Source organism: Solanum dulcamara, chromosome 11 (assembly GCF_947179165.1).
Source record: "Solanum dulcamara chromosome 11, daSolDulc1.2, whole genome shotgun sequence".
NCBI classification, from domain to species: Eukaryota; Viridiplantae; Streptophyta; class Magnoliopsida; order Solanales; family Solanaceae; genus Solanum; species Solanum dulcamara.
In genome coordinates, this window is record NC_077247.1 from 60,711,361 (window position 1) to 60,732,261 (window position 20,901).

The window sequence follows — 20,901 nt, forward strand, 5'->3', positions numbered from 1 at the left end:
CTGAAGCTTAAGAATGAATGTTGCAGATCCAACCCCAATTTTGAATTTGGTCAGCATAGTTGTGTAGTAATTGGTAACCAATTTCAGGCATGATCTGCAAAAGCATGGTCAAAGACTCAAAATCAATGTTACTTATTATCAAAATAAACGTACCAATTCTTGCTCAGAATCAGGATAGGTTGTTGTCCTCATTTTTTCCAATAAGACCTGATAATTCAATAAGTTACAGACTCCAAGTTGAAATGACACTTCAATGAATTTTTAGACAATCATTACCTTCTCACTCAGTTCTTCCAAACAAATCCGCTCATCTGCAGCATGCTATAGAACATGACAATGACTGTAATGTTCAACGAAGATAAATGCCATTAATTAAAAAAAAGTTCATAATCCTTGACTATGTAAAAATGGACGCACATTTATTATGACATGGACCTAAGTTTATATACAAGAATATACTCCACCAGACGCTCACAAAGTGATGAAGCAAAAGATAATTCACCCTATATCACTCTTGCAATACAAGAGAGGAAGACATTAATTGTTAAAGTATTATTTGTGCGGTTATAAGAATGAGAGAACATTCTGAAGGCAACAATTAGTTGGCTGCTATATTGATCTAATTCCCTTGTACCTGTTCCATTCTATCCCTATCGAAGTTATTGTTCCAAAACAAATAAAAACAAAGACTCAGGAGTAAAGAAAAATATCTTAAATCACTTTTGGTTCTAATTCCCTGTTCTTTCTCTTTTTCTTTCTTATGTGGGGGGCATCATGGTAGCTCAAAATACAATAATTAAATTCAGGACCCGATTCACTGATGGGGGTGTACTATTGATTATCCATCTGTCCCAGCAAGCTGTGGGTTGCAAATACATTATTCAGAGAACATGACACGGCATTTAAGCAAGATTCCATGAGAAAGATTAGAGTTAATGAAGGAGTAAAATATGAGAGCTAGTTAGTGTCAACGGACTAACCTGTTGAAGAAATTCTATTAGATCCACATCAGTTAAATTCACACTTGGCCTGAAGAGAGAAACATCAGGTCGTGTGAGTTACTAACATATTTGATTGAGATAATATCAAAAAAGAGACCTAACCCTCCCAAGAAATTTGATAACATTACCTTTCATCAGAGAATACACCATCACCACAACTTGTGGTGGAAGATTGATCATATTGATGGGATGACTGCTGTGGAAGCTCCGAACAGATAGCTTCTGCAGAATGATGCAGTCTCCTTACTGCTCTAATTTCTGCATGATGGAAAAAAACATTAATTAGTTGCACACATTTTCGGTGATCATTGATTATTAACACAAACAAGCACTCAAGGACAAGTCTTTATATTGTTATTTCCGGATGCCTTTCTTGAAGACTCACTTTTGGCAAAGAACTTCTTCTTGCCTCGGGTAAAATGAAGAAGCTGAATGGCTTCTTCTACTCTTCTTCTACCTTATAAGCTCATCTGTTTTCCTCGATTTCCAGCATCAATCCATTTATGCAGTCCTCATCCACCCTAGAGGAGAGCATAGCTCGTGGTATCAAATAATTCTTAAGATTCTCTTCACCATGAGAATGCATGTGTCAAATCATCTCCATCATAATAGAATTAAGGAGGACCTGAACTATAAACATCACATGCATCAAGTCCCCCTATACTGCCCAAATCTCCTCTTCTAGAAAGAGCATAAAAATTGAGATCAAACTTTGAAGGATTTGAGAACAAGCAGTCCTCTTTTTCCAAATTATTTATGGCAGGACCAAGAGATTATGTTCACCATGTTTCCAAAATTGTATGCGACAACAACTTCATGTTTAACAGAAGTTTCAATCCCATTTTCAGAGATGTAAGGATTAAATTCTTGAAAACTGGTCCCGAGAAAAGGATCTGGTGGCAGAGGAGCTAGTTCTGGACTAAAATATAGCAGGCCAGAACCATAATTTTCAGTCTGTTTATTGAAATCCATAAGATGATCGTCTTCATCCAGAATGTCCTTGGATAATGAAGATTTTTCTGTATCTCCTGTCAAATTTTGACTCCGCAATGCCTTGCTCTGAGTTTTGCACCAGGAGACGTTCTTAAAATATATTTCCTTGACCTTGCCTCTAGGACACCTTTGTCTGAAGACCTGGTTAACATCGTCAGCTACTTCAAATTCAAAACTATAATCATCTTCAAGGCGATTTCGTTTATTTCTGTAGTTACTTTTTTCAAACTCAATATCTTCATCACTAGCAAAAGATGATCCATCATCATGTATCAGGCTTCTGTGCTCCGCATAAATGGTTTCCTTCTCTCATGCATCACATTTGAACTGTCATCATCAAGTTCAAGACCCCCGAAATGAGGCATCCTCCATTGATCTGCCAGCTACAATAGACTCATCCTCCCATCCTGAACCTAACAGGCAATCTGATTTATAACTGAAGCTAGCTGAAGTACTGAATTTGTTAACAAGTTTCATTTTCACACTTGGCCTGAAGAGAGAAACATCAGGTTTTGTAAGTTACTAACATATTTGAGATGATATCCGAAAGAGACCTAACCCTCCCAAGAAATTTGATAACATTACCTTGCATCAGAGAATACACCGTCACCACAACTTTGGGTGGAAGATTGATCAAACTGATGGGACGACTGCTGTGGAAGCTCTGAGCATACTTTTGCAGAATGCTGCAGTCTCCTTACAGCTCTAGTTTCTGCACGGTGGCAAAGAACATTAATTAGTTGCACACATTTTCTGACATCGTTGATTATTAACACAAACAAGCACTCAAGGACAAATTACCTGGCATTGGATGAAAGGGGTTGCACAGAGCTTCTGGATTTCCAGTTTACACCAACTGTGCAATGAGCAAGAGATCCATCAATTGACCGACTTGAACTTTCAATCTGACAAGAGGAATTTAGACTCAGGATCACGCTTTTCAGAAGCACTTCCCCACAGAATATTCTGCGAAGATCGAATCTCTCTCCGGATAGTGCACTCTCCAGTCAGTATCTTTGGCTGCAGGGAAGGAAGCTCAAGTGTAGCTTTGCAACACTGGGCCCTGCACCTCTTTTTCTTGATCTCATAATTCTCAGGTATATCTGAAAAGAGGAGCAGGGAATGGGATAGCAATAGATGAGAGGAAACTTCAACAACTATATTCTTAAGAGAAAAGAAAGCAAAAAAAACTACACGATTTCATTGCACTGAAATGCTTTGCACCATCTGATGCATAAGTAACTCTCTCCCGATAACGAAACCTTCCACAGTTTGTTTCCTCCCCCCCTCCACCCTTTTCTTCTAGGGAGGTAGGTGGGGAACTACAGCCTCCAGAGAAGGGAATGTGGAGTGGACAAAACCACATGTACATGTAACATCAAACAAAATGAATCCTAAGTGATGTTGCATAAAAATGTTGATATCTCAATTGCTCTCACCGGCAGAGTTACTTTCAATCCAGAGATTCATGACAGTATCCTCAATAAAGAGAAAAACCACACAAACACACACACACCGCCTTTTTTTTCCTTTTTTGTGGCGATAAGTCAAACCACTCCTCTCTTAACCTACATACGGTACACAGTAGAAATTCTGAGCAGGTGATGACCAGCACTTTTAACAAATGACATGGCATTGAAGTCAATAGCTTCCTATCTAGTTCATAGCAAAATGTCCACAGAATTAGACAATGTAATCAATGTAATCAGTTGAAACAAAATTCAGTAATCTCTCAGTTTGATGTAGTCCATGGTCTGCAGTCGAAAACTAAGACGAACCAAACACAGTCCTCTAGTTACGTGTCCTTCTATTTCCTCCATTCATCAAAGAAAAATAAGATTTTATCACTTCCTCAGAGCCTATTCTAGCTTTTCCTCAATCCCCCCTCATTCTAGTTAATGATTTATACTATTTATTCGAACATTAGAGTAGTGTTAACAGTTTAAATGAAGTTACTTCCTCTAAGATCCAAGTCACTAATATATATTTCTCGCTTTTATTTCTTCAAAGAAGAGAAGATACTAACTCAGTAAACTCTAACCTGAAGGAGGTAAGTTGATACATTTTGAAACAAAGGATACATAAAAAGTATCCTCGAAAGCTCTTGAGTCTGTAGAATAACAGTGTTAGCATATTTAATAGGTCAAAGTTGCGTTTCCAACCCCCACAGCTGAAGATCAACCTAAATTTTTTGGTGGACTCAATTTTTTTATGAATAACAGAATTTTTTTTGTGTGAATTGGATGGCCCAGACAGACCTACAAGTTTGAAATTCCAGAGAATATAAGCCACTCCTCTACCCTGATCCCACTCAAAAATCAAAATACACCTGGATGTCACAATCTCCTAAAGATAGCGAGGTCCCAAGAAGATTGATGTAGCAAATATCTAGATTTATGAAAATTGGTGTAAATTTGGAAAACAAGACAGCAAAAATCCATTTAAAGGGAAGCAGAAATGATCGGGTAAGCAAAAACCAGGAGTCTAAATTCAAACATGAAGAGTTGTCAGTCTTAGAAGCAGCAAACACATTGTAATGAGAAATACAACACTACAATCAGTACAACAAATATGTATGACATGTCCTTGTTAACATTGGTCTGTTTGGTTTTGCAACCAAAAGAAGCTAGAAACGTGGTTTTGCATTGTTCTCCGGGAACAGCTGTAATGAAAGGGCCTTATAACTGTTAGGGGGTCCTTTTAAACATATTGAAATCCTATATGATTAGTAATAAATAGTAATGTTTAGCCAGTTTTAACCTATTAATTTCACCCACATTGAAGTTTCAAAAAAATGATTACGTGCCTTGAAATATATTTTTACAGAGAACAACCCAAACCAATTATCACAAAACAAAACCTAACACATACTCAATTCTACAAAAGTAAAACCAAAGACTCGCATTCGTTTCCCAACCCCCCCAAAAAATTAAATCATAAATGCAACAAAAAATCACACCTTAAATTCCACAGAGGTCTTTGAAGGCTCCAAAGTCAAATCATATAAAGATCTTGGGCAGTTTAGGTTCAACAAGAACAGTGGATATAATATCTGAGATCTATTTCGCTGCTTAATGTCAGAAGCACTGTCAAAACACATAGCTATGTTATTAAGTAATTTATCGAAACACATAGCTATGTTATTAAGTAATTTATGTAGTGGTCCATTGGAAACAAATCTTGAATTGATATCTGCATTAAGAAGGTCAAGGAAAACAAAAACACTGTAAAAAAACAAGCATTCGATATAGTAAATGTTAACCAAAGATTAGTTTTTTGTTTCTTTTGTCAGGACAACATACTGATATAAGTGAATATAGAAATACTGAAGGACCTACAAATTAAACATTGGTTGTTAGGGAAACAGAGAAAAGAAAAGATGACTTATCACATCTCTTTATCCATCAATTTGGGCCAGTATACCTTCACTGTGTAAACATCAGGACCTGAGAAGTATCCTTAAAGCTTGAATGCACCAACGCTTGCATTCAATTTGTTAAGGGAACTCAGATGAATCTCAAACCCACTGGACAACAGTGGCAAGGAGAAGGAGAAGCACGTGTGCAAAGCAGGTCATCCTCACTGCATGCAAATGAACAAAATCTAAGAAATCGGACAGGAAATATCCTTAAGTTAGTTAGTGTATCAAAGACGGACCTTTCAATATAAACAGTTTTGAAGGAGACACTGGGATGTGTTCAAGATTATACATACAAACTAAAAGAACAATGAGATCAGAGTACATCTTTAGAAGTAAAGTATGTAAATCAATATTTTTTACTTGTTTGATTTTGAGAAAACTAGAAGTGCTTGGAATGCATTTGCTTCCTGCGAAAAAGGTTGGTTGTAAAATACATCATGAAGAAATGACTGCAAAAAGAAAAATCCCAACAAATTTCCTTATTAGCAAACAACAGTCAACTCATGTATCAAGGTAGGGGCTTATACAGAATTACCTGTTGTACCAACGTCTTCTCTACAGTCATCAATTCCAAGGTACAAACACTTGCCATCCTGTAAACAATGGCAAGAACAAAGACCAGGTTTGTAGTTTTATACCTATCCTAATGGATACTACCAACTAAAACTCAAAAGAACTTTACCGTCAAAACCTCAGGATATCCATTTGGCCTCCCATGAGTTTTAGAATTTCCAAAAAAAAACGTCAGAAATAGAGCTCAGAGCCTCTCCTTTAAAGCCAAAGCTTGCTACGAAAGTATGCATATCATATGAATGGTTGTATTTTGATGTCGCTGGTGTAAAGCAAGCATACAAAACCATAGTTAAAATGACCAGACAAAAAGGAAGCACAACAGAAGATGAAGCACCAAAACAAAAAAGTGGGAGGGGGATACATATAAATATATTGCAAATGAAGCACCAGGATTGAGATGTACATGAACATCTTATATAATAAAAACAAAAAGAAAATGTAACCATCACGATAACAGTTTTCCCAATTACAAGTAAACCACAAACTAATAAATAAAAGAACATCTGTAAAAAGATATTAATGAACACAAACCGTCAAACGGCCTATCAGTTGAGGTAATGCATGCAATCCTATAGTCAATAACAACCATTCCAAGTTATGAACATCATAGTTGTCGGGCATAATAAATTATGTACAGCAGCATCAATACAATAAAAAAGATGGTGTCAGTCCATTTTGCAAAAAGATTACCATATCTTTCTCCCATCAACACCAGTTTATCTCGTGAGACACCAAAACCATAATTTTCAGTCCGTTAATTGAAATACATAAGATGATCGTCTTCATCCAGAATGTCCTTGGATAATGAAGATTTTTCTCAATCTCCTGTCAAATTTTGACTCCCCAATGCCTTGCTCTGAGTTTTTCTGCAGGGGAAGTTCTCAAAATATATTTCCTTGGTCTTGCCTCCAGGAAACCTTGGTCTGAAGACCTGGTTAACATCATCAGCTACTTCAAATTCAAAACTATAATCATCTTCAAGGCGATTTTGTTTATTCATGTAGTTACTTTTTTCAAACTTAATATCTTCATCACTAGCAAAAGATGATCCATCATGTATCAGGCTTCTGTGCTCCGCATAAATAGTTTTTCCTTCTCTCATGCATCACATTTGAACTGTCATCAAGTTCAAGAGACTCCCTAAAATGAGGCATCCTCCGTTGATCTGCCAGCTACAATAGACTCATCCTCCCATCCTGAACCTAACAGGCAGTCTGATTTATAACCAAAGCTAGCTGAAGCACTGAATTTGTTATCCAGGAAATCATCCTCTATAGGAAAAACATTAGATGAAAGGGGTGCGCAGAGTTTCTGGATTTTCAGTTGACACTGACTGTGCGATGAGCAAGAGAGCCATCAATTTTCCGACTTGAACTTTCAATCTGGCAGAGGAATCTGAACTCGGCATCATGCTTTTCAGAAGCACTTCCCCACAGAATATTCTGTGAAGATCGAGTCTCTCTCCTGGCAGTGCACTCTCCACTTAGTTTTTTTGGCTGCGGGGAAGGAATTTCAAGTGTCGCTTTGCAACTCTAGGGCCTATACCTCTTTTTCCGGATCTCATAATTCACAGGTATATCTGAAAAGAGGAGCAAGGAATGGGATAGCAATAGATGAGGAGGATCCTTCAACAACTAAATTCTTAGCAACGTTTTCCAAAAGTAGCTTAAGAGAAAAGAAAGTGATAAAACTACACGACAGCATAACAGTGAAATGCTTTGCACCATCTGATGCATAAGTAACTCTCTCTTCCACTAACCAACCTTCCACAATTTGTCCCCTCCCCACACTTCTTTTAGGGAGGCAGGTGGGTGGCTACAGCCTACAGGGAAAGGGAATGTGAAGTGGACAGCCACATGTACAAATAACATCAAATACAATGAATCCTAAGTGATGTTGCATAAAAATGTTGAGTACAATTGCTCTCACCGATAGTGTTACTTCCAGTCCAGAGATTCCCTTAAGTATCCTCAATAAAGAGAAGGTCGGGCCAATCCTACAAGTAACATTAAGAAACAACCAGTCACCATAAGATATTCTAGAAAAACACAACAAAATAACTTTACCAGATTAAGACAATCAGTATCAATGGAGCCAACAAAGGGATATAATGCTGCACATCATTTCTGGCAATTTGATTGCACATTAAATATGAAACAAAAATGAACAAGTGACATGTTCTAATAGAAAAACAAGAACCACACCTACCCCCCTCCCCCTCACACCCTTCCTTTTTTTTCTTTGTGGTGATATGTCAAACAAAGTGGAAACTCTAAGCCGGTGATGAGAAGCATTTCTATAAAAATAGCATGGCATTGAAGTCAATAGCTTCCTTTCCGGTGCATAGCAAAATGTCTACATTATTAGACTATGTAATACTGAAAGAAAATTCAGTAATCCTAAAAAGTGCAACAGTTCTCAAGTTTGATCTAGTCCATTGTCTGCAATCGGAAACTAAGAGGAACCAAATGCAATCCTCTGATTACATGTGCTCCCACTTCCTCCACTCATAAAAGAAAATTAAGAAAATTTTGTCACTTCCTCAGAGCCTATTCTAGCCTTTCCTTAATCCCCTCATTCTATAATTAATACATAACTGTTAGAATGTAAGAGTGGTGTTAAAGTGTTCAAATGAATCTAGTTCCTCTAAGATGTGGACTGTATCTCATATTGGTTAGACCTACTGGCAGACAGCCTTAGCCAAAGGCCGGCACCATTTAAAATCAGTCCTTCTCTCTTCAGTATCTTAACTCTCTCCGGTGGTCGTTCCGGAGTGAACACGCCTCTTTTTAGCAACTGGTCAAGAAGACCTCTTTCCAATGATAGTTCCAGCGATGTCATGCCTCTCTGCGACAACCATTCTAATAGAGTCACGCCTCTTTCCTAAAACTTTCTGACAGAGTCATGACTATTTTCAGATGATTGTCTAGTCATGTCGCACCTCTTTCAAAGGAGAGTTCCCATAACATCGAGCCTCTTATCGGTGATTATTCCTGTACTTGCACCTCTTTTTGATCATTTTTGTGATAGCAACATTTACTTTCCTGGTAAACTTCACTTCTCTAGCCAGATCTTCCAGTGATATTCAGTTTCTTATGTTTTCACTATAAGCAAACTAAGGCGGCTTCCCCACTTTGTGCTTGACTGGTGTCCAATATTAGATTATGCTAGGTGTTAGTAGAAAGTTAGTCCCTCACCCACCAATTCTCACGAGACAAGCCCTAACATAAACTCAATTCTACAAAAGTAAATCCAAAGACCCACACTCGTTTCCCAACCCAAAAACAATTAAAAAATAAATGCCAAAAAAAATCTCACGTTAAATTCCACAGAGGTATTTGAAGGCTCCAAACTCAAATCATATAAAGATCCTAGGCAGTTTAGGTTCAACAAAAACAGTGGATATATCTGATATCTACTTCGCTGGTCAATGTCAGAAGCACTATCAAAACTAATCGCTATGTTATTAAGTAATTTATGTATTATGTATAGGTCCTTTGGAAGCAAATCTTGAATTGATATCTGCATTATGAAGGTCAAGAAAAACAAAAACACCATAAAAAACAAGCATCCAATATAGAAAATGTTAACCAAAGTTTAGTTTTCTGTTTTTCTTTGTTCAGGAAATACTGAAATAAGTGGATTATAGGACCTGCAACTTATCCTGAGAGCTTGAATGAACCATCACTTGCATTCAATTTGCTAAAGGGAACTCAGATGAATCCCAAACTCACTGGACTAGTGGATAATAGCGGCAACGGAGAAGGAGAAGCACATGTACAAAGCAAGTCATCCTAACTGCATGCATTGAACACAAAACCTAAGAAACCAGACAGAAAATATCCTTAAGTTAGCTGGTGTAACAAAGACTGACCGGACCTTTCAATATCAACAATTTTGAAGGAGACAGGGATGCACAAGGGCGATTCTTAGCAGAGACTCTTTCAGAGAATGCAAGGCCTTCTTTGGGCTTCCATGGGCTTCCAGATTATATACGCAAACCAAATGATCAATCAGGTCAGAGTTCAGCATTAGAAGTAAAGTATGTAAATCAGTATTTTTCATTTGTTTGAATTGTAAGAAAAGTAGAAGTAACTTGGAGTGCATTTGCTTCCTTCGAACTGGTTGGTTGTAAAATACATCCTGAACAATGACTAAAAAGAAAAATCCCAACAAATTTCCTTATTAGCAAAGAGCAGTCAACTCTTTGTATCAGGTAAGCCGCTTATGTAGAATTACCTGTTGTACCAACATCTTGTCTACAATCATCAATTAAAAGGTACAAACACTTGCAGTCCTGCAAAAAATGGCAAAAACAAAGACCAAGTTAGTAGTTTTATACCTATCCTAATGGATACTACCATCTAAATAAAGTTCCTTATCTTCAAAACCTTACGATATCCGTTTGGCCTGCCGTGAGTTTTAGTAACAATTTCCAATAAAGAAACAGAGCCTGCCTCTCCTTTGAAACCAAAGCTTGCTGGGAAAGCATGCATATCATCTGAATGGCTGTATTTTGATGTCGCTAGTGTAAAGGAAGCATACGAAACCATAGTTAAAATGGCCAGACAAAAGGGAAGCATAACAGAAGATGAAAGAAACAGGCACATATACTGTCTCCATAACCTGGGCTAAAAGTACCTAAGAACCAATATGTATGTTCCAGCTCAACTTCAGCTAGAATAAATAATCAAAACAGCTCTACATACAGTAGTGATCAATAAAAAATATATTTCATCTCCCCCCCCCACAAGCTACCCCTTTTCTTTTGGGCAGGCTGTACAGGTAAAGAAAGTATTATATTGCAAATGAAGCACCAGGAAAGAGATGTACGATGTACATGAACATTTTACAATAAAAGCAAAACCAAAATGTAAGCATCAATATTTTGTGTTGTGTACAGCCATACAAGTTTTGCCCAATTACAAGTAAAACCACAAAACTATATATAAAAGAACAAGTGCAAAAAAAATTTAAAAAAAAATGAACACAAACCGTCAAGCAGCTTATCAGTTGAGTAATGCATGCAATCCTATAGACTACAACAATCAGTCCAAGTTATGAACATCATAATTGTCAGGCAAAAGAAATTATGTACAACAGCATCAATACAATAGAAAAGTTGATGGCAGTCCAACATTTTGCAGAAAGATTACCATATTTTTCTCCAATCAGCACCCATCTCATTAAACACCAGATCCTTCAAAAGAAAGTACAACTTCAGATGATGAATTAAATAATAAATTGAGCAGAACTTTCTGCACATAAAATGTATTAGATCAATGTCAAAAAAACTAAAACTTACCATTGTCATCCACCTTCACATAGCAGGTCTCAATGCCTATAGCAACAGATACCTTGTGGAAAGGGGGTAAGTTCAAACTAGTACACTACTTATAAGAATAACAAACATAAAAAGAACAGTCCTATAAATCTCATGGAAAAAAGAAATAGATTTGTGATATACGAATGGAACAGCATACTAAGAGGAGAAAACGTATATCACTTTTTATATAAAGGATATGACCTCGTCATCAGAAGTAGCAAACAAGGGAACATAAGAATTCATTGAAGAGCCTCACCATTCACTGCCTTTTGTGCAACTAGTCTAAGCGATTAAATCTGCATACAAGCACGACTTGCCATATTCTCAGCAGCCCACCTCTATCGATCCTCAAAACATTAACAAAAACAGAAAACATATAATTCCCCATTCTCTTACATGGCACAAATTTCAACTTTTAAGAAACAATCATCAAAAAGTCTAGACCATGTTAAAAAATAAAAAAGTCTAGACCATATAAAGGAAAATGGCCACTGAGGGCATTTACGAAATACAACAAATCACAACTTTTTATAATTGAACTACCAAAAAACTTTAAATTGTTTGAGTGGAGCCTTCTAGAACAACTCCCCAACTTTCCATTCATTACCTAGTAATATCAAAAAGAGTATTGAAACATTGAAAGGGTAAATTAGTACACCTTGGTGGCAGCAGCGTCGAGGCTGTTGAAAACCAACTCCTCAACAACCCTTGTGATACCCTCACCGAATTGACCCCCATCTCCCTGAAAAAGTAAAACCAAATTCTTGAACATCCTTAACAACCCAAAATCGTTTTGAGAATAACAACATAATTTTCTTCAAAAGATTTCTAAGAACCAGACAGGAAATATCCTAAGTTAGCTGGTATAACAGAGACGGACCTTTCAATATCAACAATTTTGAAGGAGACACTGGGATGCACAAGGGTGATTCTTAGCAGAGACTCTTTCAGAGAATGTGAGACCCTCTTTGGGCTTCCAGATTATATATGCAAACCAAAAGATCAAACAGGACAGAGTACAGATCACGAAGTAAACTGCGTAAATCAATATTTTACATTTGTTTGAATTGTGAGAAAACTAGAAGTACTTGGAATCCATTTGCTTCCTTCGAAAACTGGTTGGTTGTAAAACACATCACGAACAATGAATGCAAAAAGAAAACAGCAGTCAACTCTCATGTGTCAGGTAGGCTTATACAGAATTACCTGTTGTGCCAACATCTTGTCTACAATCATCAATTCCAAGGTACAAACACTTGCCGTCCCGTAAACAATGGCAAGAACAAAGACCAAGATAGTAGTTTTTTTCACCTATCCTAATGGATACTACCAACTGAATCTCAAAAGAACTTTACCTTCAAAACCTTACGAATTCATTTGGCCTCCAGTGAGTTTAGTAGCAATTTCCAACAAAGAAAAGTCAGAAATATAGCTCAGAGCCTCTCGTTTGAAGCCAAAACTTGCTGGAAAATCATGCATATCATTTAAATGTCTGTATTTTGATGTCGCTGGTGTAAATGAAGCATACGATAACATAGTTAGAATGGCCAGACAAAAAGGAAATAGAACAGAAGATGAAAGAAACAGGCGCATATACTGTCTCCATAAACTGGGCTAAAAGTCCTATGCGCTAATGTGTATGTTCCAGCTCAACTTCAGTACAACACTTTGAAAAAAGATTACCATATATTTCTCACATCAGCACATCTCGTGAAACACCAGATCCTTCAAAAGAAAGTACAACTTCAGATGATGAAGTAAAATAATAAACTGAGTAGAACTTTCTGCACATCAAATGCATTACATCAATGTCAAAGAAACTAATACTCACCATTGTCATCCACCTCAACATAGCAGGTCCCACTGCCTATAGCAACATATACCTGGTGGAAACTGGGTAAAGTTCAAACTAGGACTACACTACTTATAAGATAACAAACATAAAAAAGAAGAGTCCTATAAGGAAGTAAATCTCATGGAAAAAAGAAACAGAGTTGCGATATAAGAATATTCATTTGGAAAAAAAAACCACTTATAATACTAGAATGGAGCATCATAATAAGAGGAGAAAAGGTATATCAATTTTCATATAAAGCATATGCCCTCGTCATTAGAAGTAGCAAACAAAGGAACACAAAATTCATTGAAGAGCCTCACCGATCACTGCCTTTTGTGCAACTAATCTAAGCGATTAAAATTGCATAACAGCACGCCTTGCCATATTCTCAGCAGCCCACTTCTATTGATTCTCAAAACATTAACAAAATCAGAAATAAAAATATAATTCCCCATTCTCTTACATGGCACAGTTTTCAACTTTTATGAAACAATAAAAATAAAAAGTCTAGACCATGTAAAAGAAACTAAGCAGTGAGGGTGTTTACGAAAGTCTGTCCAATTAAGTATCTTCATTCATATACTACAAATCACAACTTTTTTTGATTAAACTACTTAATTCTTTTAGAGTTGTGTCAGTGGGCCTTCAAGAAGAACTCCACATCTTTCCATTCAATACCTAGTAAAGTCATAAAGAATATTGAAACTTTGAAAGGGTAAATGAGTACCTTGGTGGCACCAGTATCGAGGCTATTGAAACCAACTCCTCAACAACCCAAAATCGTACAAGATAATCCCTGACTGAATTGAACTCCAAATAGCCTCAGGCATTCGCTTAATGCTCGCCGAACTCCAAATAGCCTTAGGCATTCGCTTAATGCTTCCCATCTCCCTAAAAAAGTAAAAACAAATTCTTGAACATCCTTAACATACAACAAGTTCTTAAACTTTTCTTTTAAAAGTTTGCATGCAAATTTTGAAGAATACCAAGATAATGGGAAGAGCAGTAGTATTAATTGAGCAGCGAGAACGGACATCGTCAATACAAGTATGACCGAATTTCTCCCTAAAGAACTAGAAAACAAATCCCTTAAATATGCTGCGAAAATACCAATTTATTCTTAAAACTAGAATTTCTTTGATTTCCTTAAAATATGCGTTTAAGAATAGCAATCGCTTAATGTTCTAGATTTTTTCTTAAAAAGAATGCATGCAAGAATTCCAAGATTTCTTGAATTTCCTTAATACATTCTTAAGGAAATGCCAATACATTCTAGAAAGCTACAATTTCTTTGATAATCGAGTTTTCGTATCCAAGATAATCGATTTTTCTAATTTTCCTTCCAAGATAATGGGAAGAGCAGTAGCATTACTTGAGTCTTGAGCAGATTGATCGCCGGGAAAATTGTTTTAGGGTTTAGGGTTTTAATCGGACATCGTCACAGGTAGAGTACTCTAAGATGCGCCTGTAGCATATATGATAAGCGGGGCAAAATAGGGGCTCTGTGTATTTGGTGGTGGTGAGTTCTAAAATGCACAAGTGGGGTCTCTTTTTATAGTTTCGAACCAGTTAATGCACGCGGAAAAAATAAGTTAATACACGCTGAAAAAAACTCGTTAATACAAAATATATTATTTTTTTGTAAATTTTTATTTTAGTAGTTATTTATTTTTTAATAAAAAGAGCCTATTCCATTGATAATCTGAAATTTGTTATCATCGTATATAACTCAAATTACTTAATTGTGCAATTTTCATAGGTTGATTATGGTTTGAAATCATAATCCTAAGTTATAAGATTATAAATTAATATTTAATACATTACTGGATAGATTTCTTAAAACTTAAAGATAGAACTTAATCCAAAGTAACTGTATTTTAAATTAGCAGTTGAACTGTACATTCAGCTCTTGTGACAGTAATCTTCATTCAAAATATTTAGTATTGTTTTATTTAACTTAAACTAGTAAAATATTCAATGCTTCACACAACAACAAATTAAATATTTTTTGTATTCTTGAGTATTACAATCATTTTAAATATTATGTATTATATATTATAATTAGTCACTTTTTAAATCGCAATTGTTCATAATTCTAAAACACACAGAGTCATAAAGTACAAAAAAAAAATATGATCATAAATCAGACATGAAAAAAATCAAAGAAAGCACTATGTTCATAGAAACAGATTTCTTACAATGAGAATAAAATTAAAAGTTTTGTACTCATATATTTTGATTCCAAATTTTATACTCTAACGACTTTATCGAAGCGAAATTATTTAAATAAAATTAAAAGTTTTGTACTCATATATTTTGATTCCAAATTTTATACTCTAACGACTTTATCGAAGGGAAATTATTTAAATAAAATTAAAAGTTTTGTACTCATATATTTTGATTCCAAATTTTATACTCTAACGACTTTATTGAAGGAAAATTGTTTAATATTTTAGAATTTGAAATTTATAAAATTGTAGATTCTCAATTTCTTTTGATTTTTTATATTTTGAAATAGATAGATTTTATTATTTTGTTTGTTTTATTTTACTTAGAGATATTCGCGTAATAAGATCAAATCTCTTAGTTTTCTTTTGTATGAAAAATAAAATTAAAACAATTCACGCTAATTGCCGTTAACCGCTAAAGAAGAAAATGTAATATTTAAATATTAGCAATAATATTATGCTTCATTTTATCCTCCGTCGACTAAAATCATGAATTATATCTTATTTTCTCATTAATTTTATTTTGAATCGTTGATGTTAGAGTTTTTTTTCATAAGAGTAATTTGAAGAAAAAATAACGGAGAAAGAGAAACAATTGAAAAAATCGATTAAAAATTAATTTCATGGAAGCATGAGTTTCGTCAATATAAACCTAAGTTATTTATATAAAAAATAGACAGAGATCAAATTTGATAAGTTTTTGAATACTTAAAAGACTAAAATCACTAATTGTATTGTTAAGGAACTAAAAATGATAATTATATAATAAAAAACGTAAAAATGATAATTATATAATTAACAACCAAATTGAATAATGTCTTAAATAATTAACAAATTAAATCTAATAATTATATATAGTTAAGGACATATTTTAGACGTACTATAAATAGTTGAAAACCTTTATATAATTTGTGTCTTGGCCTCTTTGCTGTCAAAGCGCTTTACTTTCTTCCAAGAAAACAAGAATCACTGCTAAAACCCCTTTTTGGATGCAGCAGTTATCGGTCGTGCTTTACAGTTAACTACTTCATCTCTCTCTGTATTTATCTATTTTACAACATTGCTACTTTGTTTCATATATATTATGATCATACAATGGGGTCTTACAAGAAAAAGAAAAAACAACAACTGAAATTGGGTTTTGCAAGAAAAAGAAAGAAAATAATAATTTGAAATTGGGTATTGCAAGAAAAAGAAGAAAAATGAAATGGGGTTTTGCAGAATGTGAAATAAAAATGGTTTGATAGGCTTAGAATGTTTCTTGTTTGACTTATATGCCGTGATCATGCAATGGGGTTTTGCAGAATATGAGAGAAATGGAAACTGACGACGATGGTGAAGCCATTCTTCTTGAAAAGAGACTTATAGACGTCATCTTTTCTTGGTCTTTTAAGGATGTCCTTAATAAAGACCTTTACAAGGACAAGGTTTGTTTTACTGCTATTTTTTCCTTTGTGTAATTTTGTCAGTGTTTTGTTTTTGTATCTCTATCTTAAGTATATTCTAGTAGTATGATCTTGAGTTATTGTGTAGGTGAAGAACATCCCTTCGACATTTCAGTCCATCGCTTTGTATATGAAGTCATTCGTCTTTTCTCTTATAGAGGAAACACATGCTGATTTGTCTTCTAGCTTTGATAAAGTGGCAAATGAATCTATACGCAAAATATTGTCTATTGAGGAAGTGGAGAGTAAAAAGCCATCTGATAAATGCTTATACATTATTGAGATGGAAAGGAAAGAGAGTAGTGGTGATGACAGAGCATTTGAACATGAGATGGGGGATCTCTTTGCCATAACCGATGTAAGACCAACATGTGTTGATGATCTAAACAGACCCACAATGTCCTACACTACTGCTCTGGTTCAACGAGTGACAATTGAGAAAGATTATATCAAGATGGTCTTCTCATCGAGACCCTTCTTGGTGGAACAGGACATTAGGGAAAGTTATATGAAGGAATTTTTGTTCTTAATCTCTCTTATAAATACGACGACAGATACACACATTTGGAATTCATTGAGCTTGGGGCTGGAAAGGTAGAACTCCAAAGTTATTCAGAAAATACTGGAGCCTGATTTTTATGTGACCGTAAGCTTCATACCTTTTTCATTTGTTATTCTGCTCAAACAGTCTTGCCAGAATGATACATCTTCACATTTCCTTATGAATTTTCACGTCACTACTAGATGACCTTCTATCACCAAATTCTTCAAGTTGTTACTTGTATTTCATAACATGAAATATTTGACTTCTTCTATTGCTTTTGTAGGGTAAAGAAAAGTGTAATGTCTGTTTGCAAGGGGAAGTGTATAGAGTTTGCAGATCAAAGATCCTTGCATCTAATTGGTTAATCAATCTTGATGATTCCCAACAAGAAGTAGTTCTGAATTGTCACGCGACAAAGTATTGCCATCATGAGAACATGACTAAGCTAATCTGGGGTCCTCCTGGAACAGGGAAAACAAAGACAGTTGATGCATTGTTGTTTTCACTTCAGAGTCTCAATTGTAGAACAGTAACTTGTGCTCCAACTAATATTGCAGTCTTAGAAGTATCTAGATGAGCCTTGAAGCTTGTGCTGGAATCATGTGAATTTTTGACTTATGGTTTAGGAGATATAGTTTTGTTCGGAAACAGAAAACGAATGAATATTGACAGCCAAGATGAACTACTTCATATTTTTCTTGATTATCGTGCTGAAGTTCTAGCAAGGTGCTTTACTCCTGCATCTGGCTGGAAATACTTGTTGCAGTATATGATAGCATTACTTGAAGACACTGAACAGTTGTACCAGCTCTATTCCATAAATGGTCAAGAGGAAGATGCTGATGCCGAACTTTATCAGAAATATGATAATAATGCTAATTATGATAGTGATTCAGGAAATGCAGTTTTTCGCAAAGAAAGCCCGAAAAACAAGGGGGACAAAACGCAGAGGTTGTATGCTCAAGGCGTCAAAGACGAGTGGAACAAGATACTTGAGCAAGTAATTGCCAAAACAATAAAATTGAATGATGAAAGTCAACTTGGCGGAGGGTTTTGTCGGAACAAGAAACATTCAAGGTTTGTTTCGAGAAAGGGGAGTAATGATCCTCACCAAACTAAAGCAAGGTTAACTTTTGAGGACTTTGTGACAAGCAGATTAAATTTCTAATTGGAGGCTTTTACTTTCTATGTTGTTAACTTTGTCATGCACTTGCCAACTTCACTCCTGTCTGTGGTGGTGGCAAGAGGCATGATCAAAGCTGTAAACTTACTTCATTCACTTAGTAGTTTATTGCAAAGCGTTACCTTTAATGGCAGAAGTTTAAAAGAAGTCTTTGTTAGAAACATATTGTATGTTTAAGTTGTAAAAAAGGCCTTAATCCCTATAGTCCCTGCAACCAGCTCTCACAATTCATTAGCCATAGGGCATTTAATAAATAAATGTTCAAAAGTATCTTGAGAATCAGTATTGTAGCAGCAACAATTAGCAGAGTCAGAAACTTTCATCTTGATCAAAACCTCTCCAATATGAATTCTTTGAAACCAAATTCTCCATATCAGAAAGAAAATTCTGAAAGGAATATCCAACTCCCAAGTATTCATAATCCCAGACTATCAGACTGAGATAATATATGTTTATGTGTGTGTATGTATTTCGAGAATGGAGGTTTTTGTTATGCGCAAAGGTGATAGAAGAGAGTCAGAGACTCTTGTTTGTGCTATCTATTTATTTATTTATTTTTGTTGTTTGCACAGTAAATTGCAATGTTTTTTTTTGTCTTTTTTGGTTGTTGATATTGTTATTTTGCATTGAGATCAGATATTCTATACAAGGATTACCACAGACCATAAGTTTACAATTACTATTGACTCTGCCACCGGAGCTGTGAGTATCTCTTTCATTCATGTGCGTTACGTTAATTTAACTGGGGTTTAGTTCTTTGTGTTTATCTGTGTCATTGTGTGATTGAAGGTTGACTCGTTGAACTGCACTTTTTCTGTTAACTGCAATTCACTTTAGATAAAAAAAAATTGTATATCCTTGTATACATTGTGTTTGTGGTATCTGGATAGCATAATTATTGTGGGAAGTCGAGGTACTTGTTTATATTGGTATTGTTACTAGAAATTCACCTTTTGTTGGTGGCGTCTGTGTCTGCTGCATCTTTATCATCTTTTGAGTGTCCTCTCAACTTTGCCTCGCGCTAATTGCCCGATCTCTATGAGGAAATATACTTTTATGTAAACTATTAGTCCCTTTAGTTATAATTCATCTGCAACATAATGGCCAAAAAAGTTCGCTTAGATGCAATGTTATCAAAAGCAGAAAGCGCAAAAAGGCGCAAAGGGAGAAAAATTACAAATATATATATGTTTAGTCCAAGACTAATAATTTATTAGCATGAATGACAAATATATGAACACAGAAATTGAAAAATAATTACGATAAAGTGAACTATCAATTGTTTAGTGCATCTCTTCAGAAGAGGTTCATTAGATAGGAAAAATATGTCTTAGAACCTTGGTGACGACACTGAAGTGCACATTAACCGACGCGAAGCGCTCAACATGTTTTGAGGCTCGCTTCAGGGCTTAAGCACGCTTCAAGCGCACCTTTGATAACACTGCTTAGATGTAGTGAGATATTTTGTTCTGTGTTCTCCTTTTGAGCAATTACTTTGTTCTAGTAGGTTATTACTTCATCAAGACTGAAGAAGGGTGATTTGTTTTTGGCTGATGTCAACACTCAATTGAAGAACAAGAATGTTACTGCTGACATTAAAGTAGACACAAGCTCCAATGTGAGTTCTGCAATTCTCTCCTCTATTTCCCTGTTTATTTTGTCATCTCACTCTTGTATGGTGCTCTTCTGATTTTTTCTCTTCATCTTTAGTGGTTATTTGACAACACATATTTGTGAGCAGATAACCGTTTTCTGATTTATAATACCATGTTTATATTTGCAGCCTTCTTTACTAGTATTTACTTTTTGGGTAATTGTTTACCTTAATTTTCTTCTTCTTTCTCTTATACAATGAACTTAAATCTGATATAATTATGTAATCGATGTCAGCTTTTCACAACCATTACAATTGATGAAGCTGCTCCTGGGTTGAAGACAATTTTAAGCTTCAGAGTTCCTGACCAAAGGTCTGGAAAGGTAAACAACTATCATTTATTTGTCAAATAGTGACATTGCAAGAAGAAAACGTTTCAAATCAAATCACTGCTCACTGTTGCTTAAGTTTTGTATTGGTCATGATGCTTGACAAATCAGGAACGACAAGGGGGACTCTGAGTGCATCATACTACCACACACTCAGCCCCCTCAATACTGCTGTTGGCGCAGAGGTGGCCCATAGCTTCTCCACCAAAGAGAACACCATTACTGCTGGTACTCAGCATCAGTTGGATCAGCTGACTACTGTGAAGGCGAGTGTAAACAATTTTGGCAAGGCAACTGCACTGCTGTTGCTTTTAAGCCATAGGCTACTGATGGGTTTGGAGATATGAGGCACTAGTTCAATTGGAAT

General features: G+C 35.5%; 1 protein-coding gene and 2 pseudogenes across 1 annotated transcript; 2 read left to right on the forward strand and 1 right to left on the reverse strand.

Moving 5' to 3' along the window:
- Nucleotides 1-7: 7 nt before the first annotated feature.
- LOC129872777 (uncharacterized) lies at nucleotides 8-14,659 on the reverse strand (annotated as a pseudogene).
- Nucleotides 14,660-16,303: 1,644 nt separating this feature from the next.
- Nucleotides 16,304-20,157, forward strand: LOC129875290 (uncharacterized; annotated as a pseudogene).
- LOC129872779 (mitochondrial outer membrane protein porin of 34 kDa-like) lies at nucleotides 19,029-20,881 on the forward strand. Its single transcript, XM_055947668.1, has 5 exons — nucleotides 19,029-19,079; nucleotides 19,188-19,253; nucleotides 20,059-20,169; nucleotides 20,442-20,518; nucleotides 20,614-20,881. The coding sequence occupies exons 1-5, from the start codon at nucleotides 19,029-19,031 to the stop codon at nucleotides 20,879-20,881; spliced, it is 573 nt and encodes a 190-aa protein (XP_055803643.1).
- The last annotated feature ends 20 nt before the right edge of the window (nucleotides 20,882-20,901 follow it).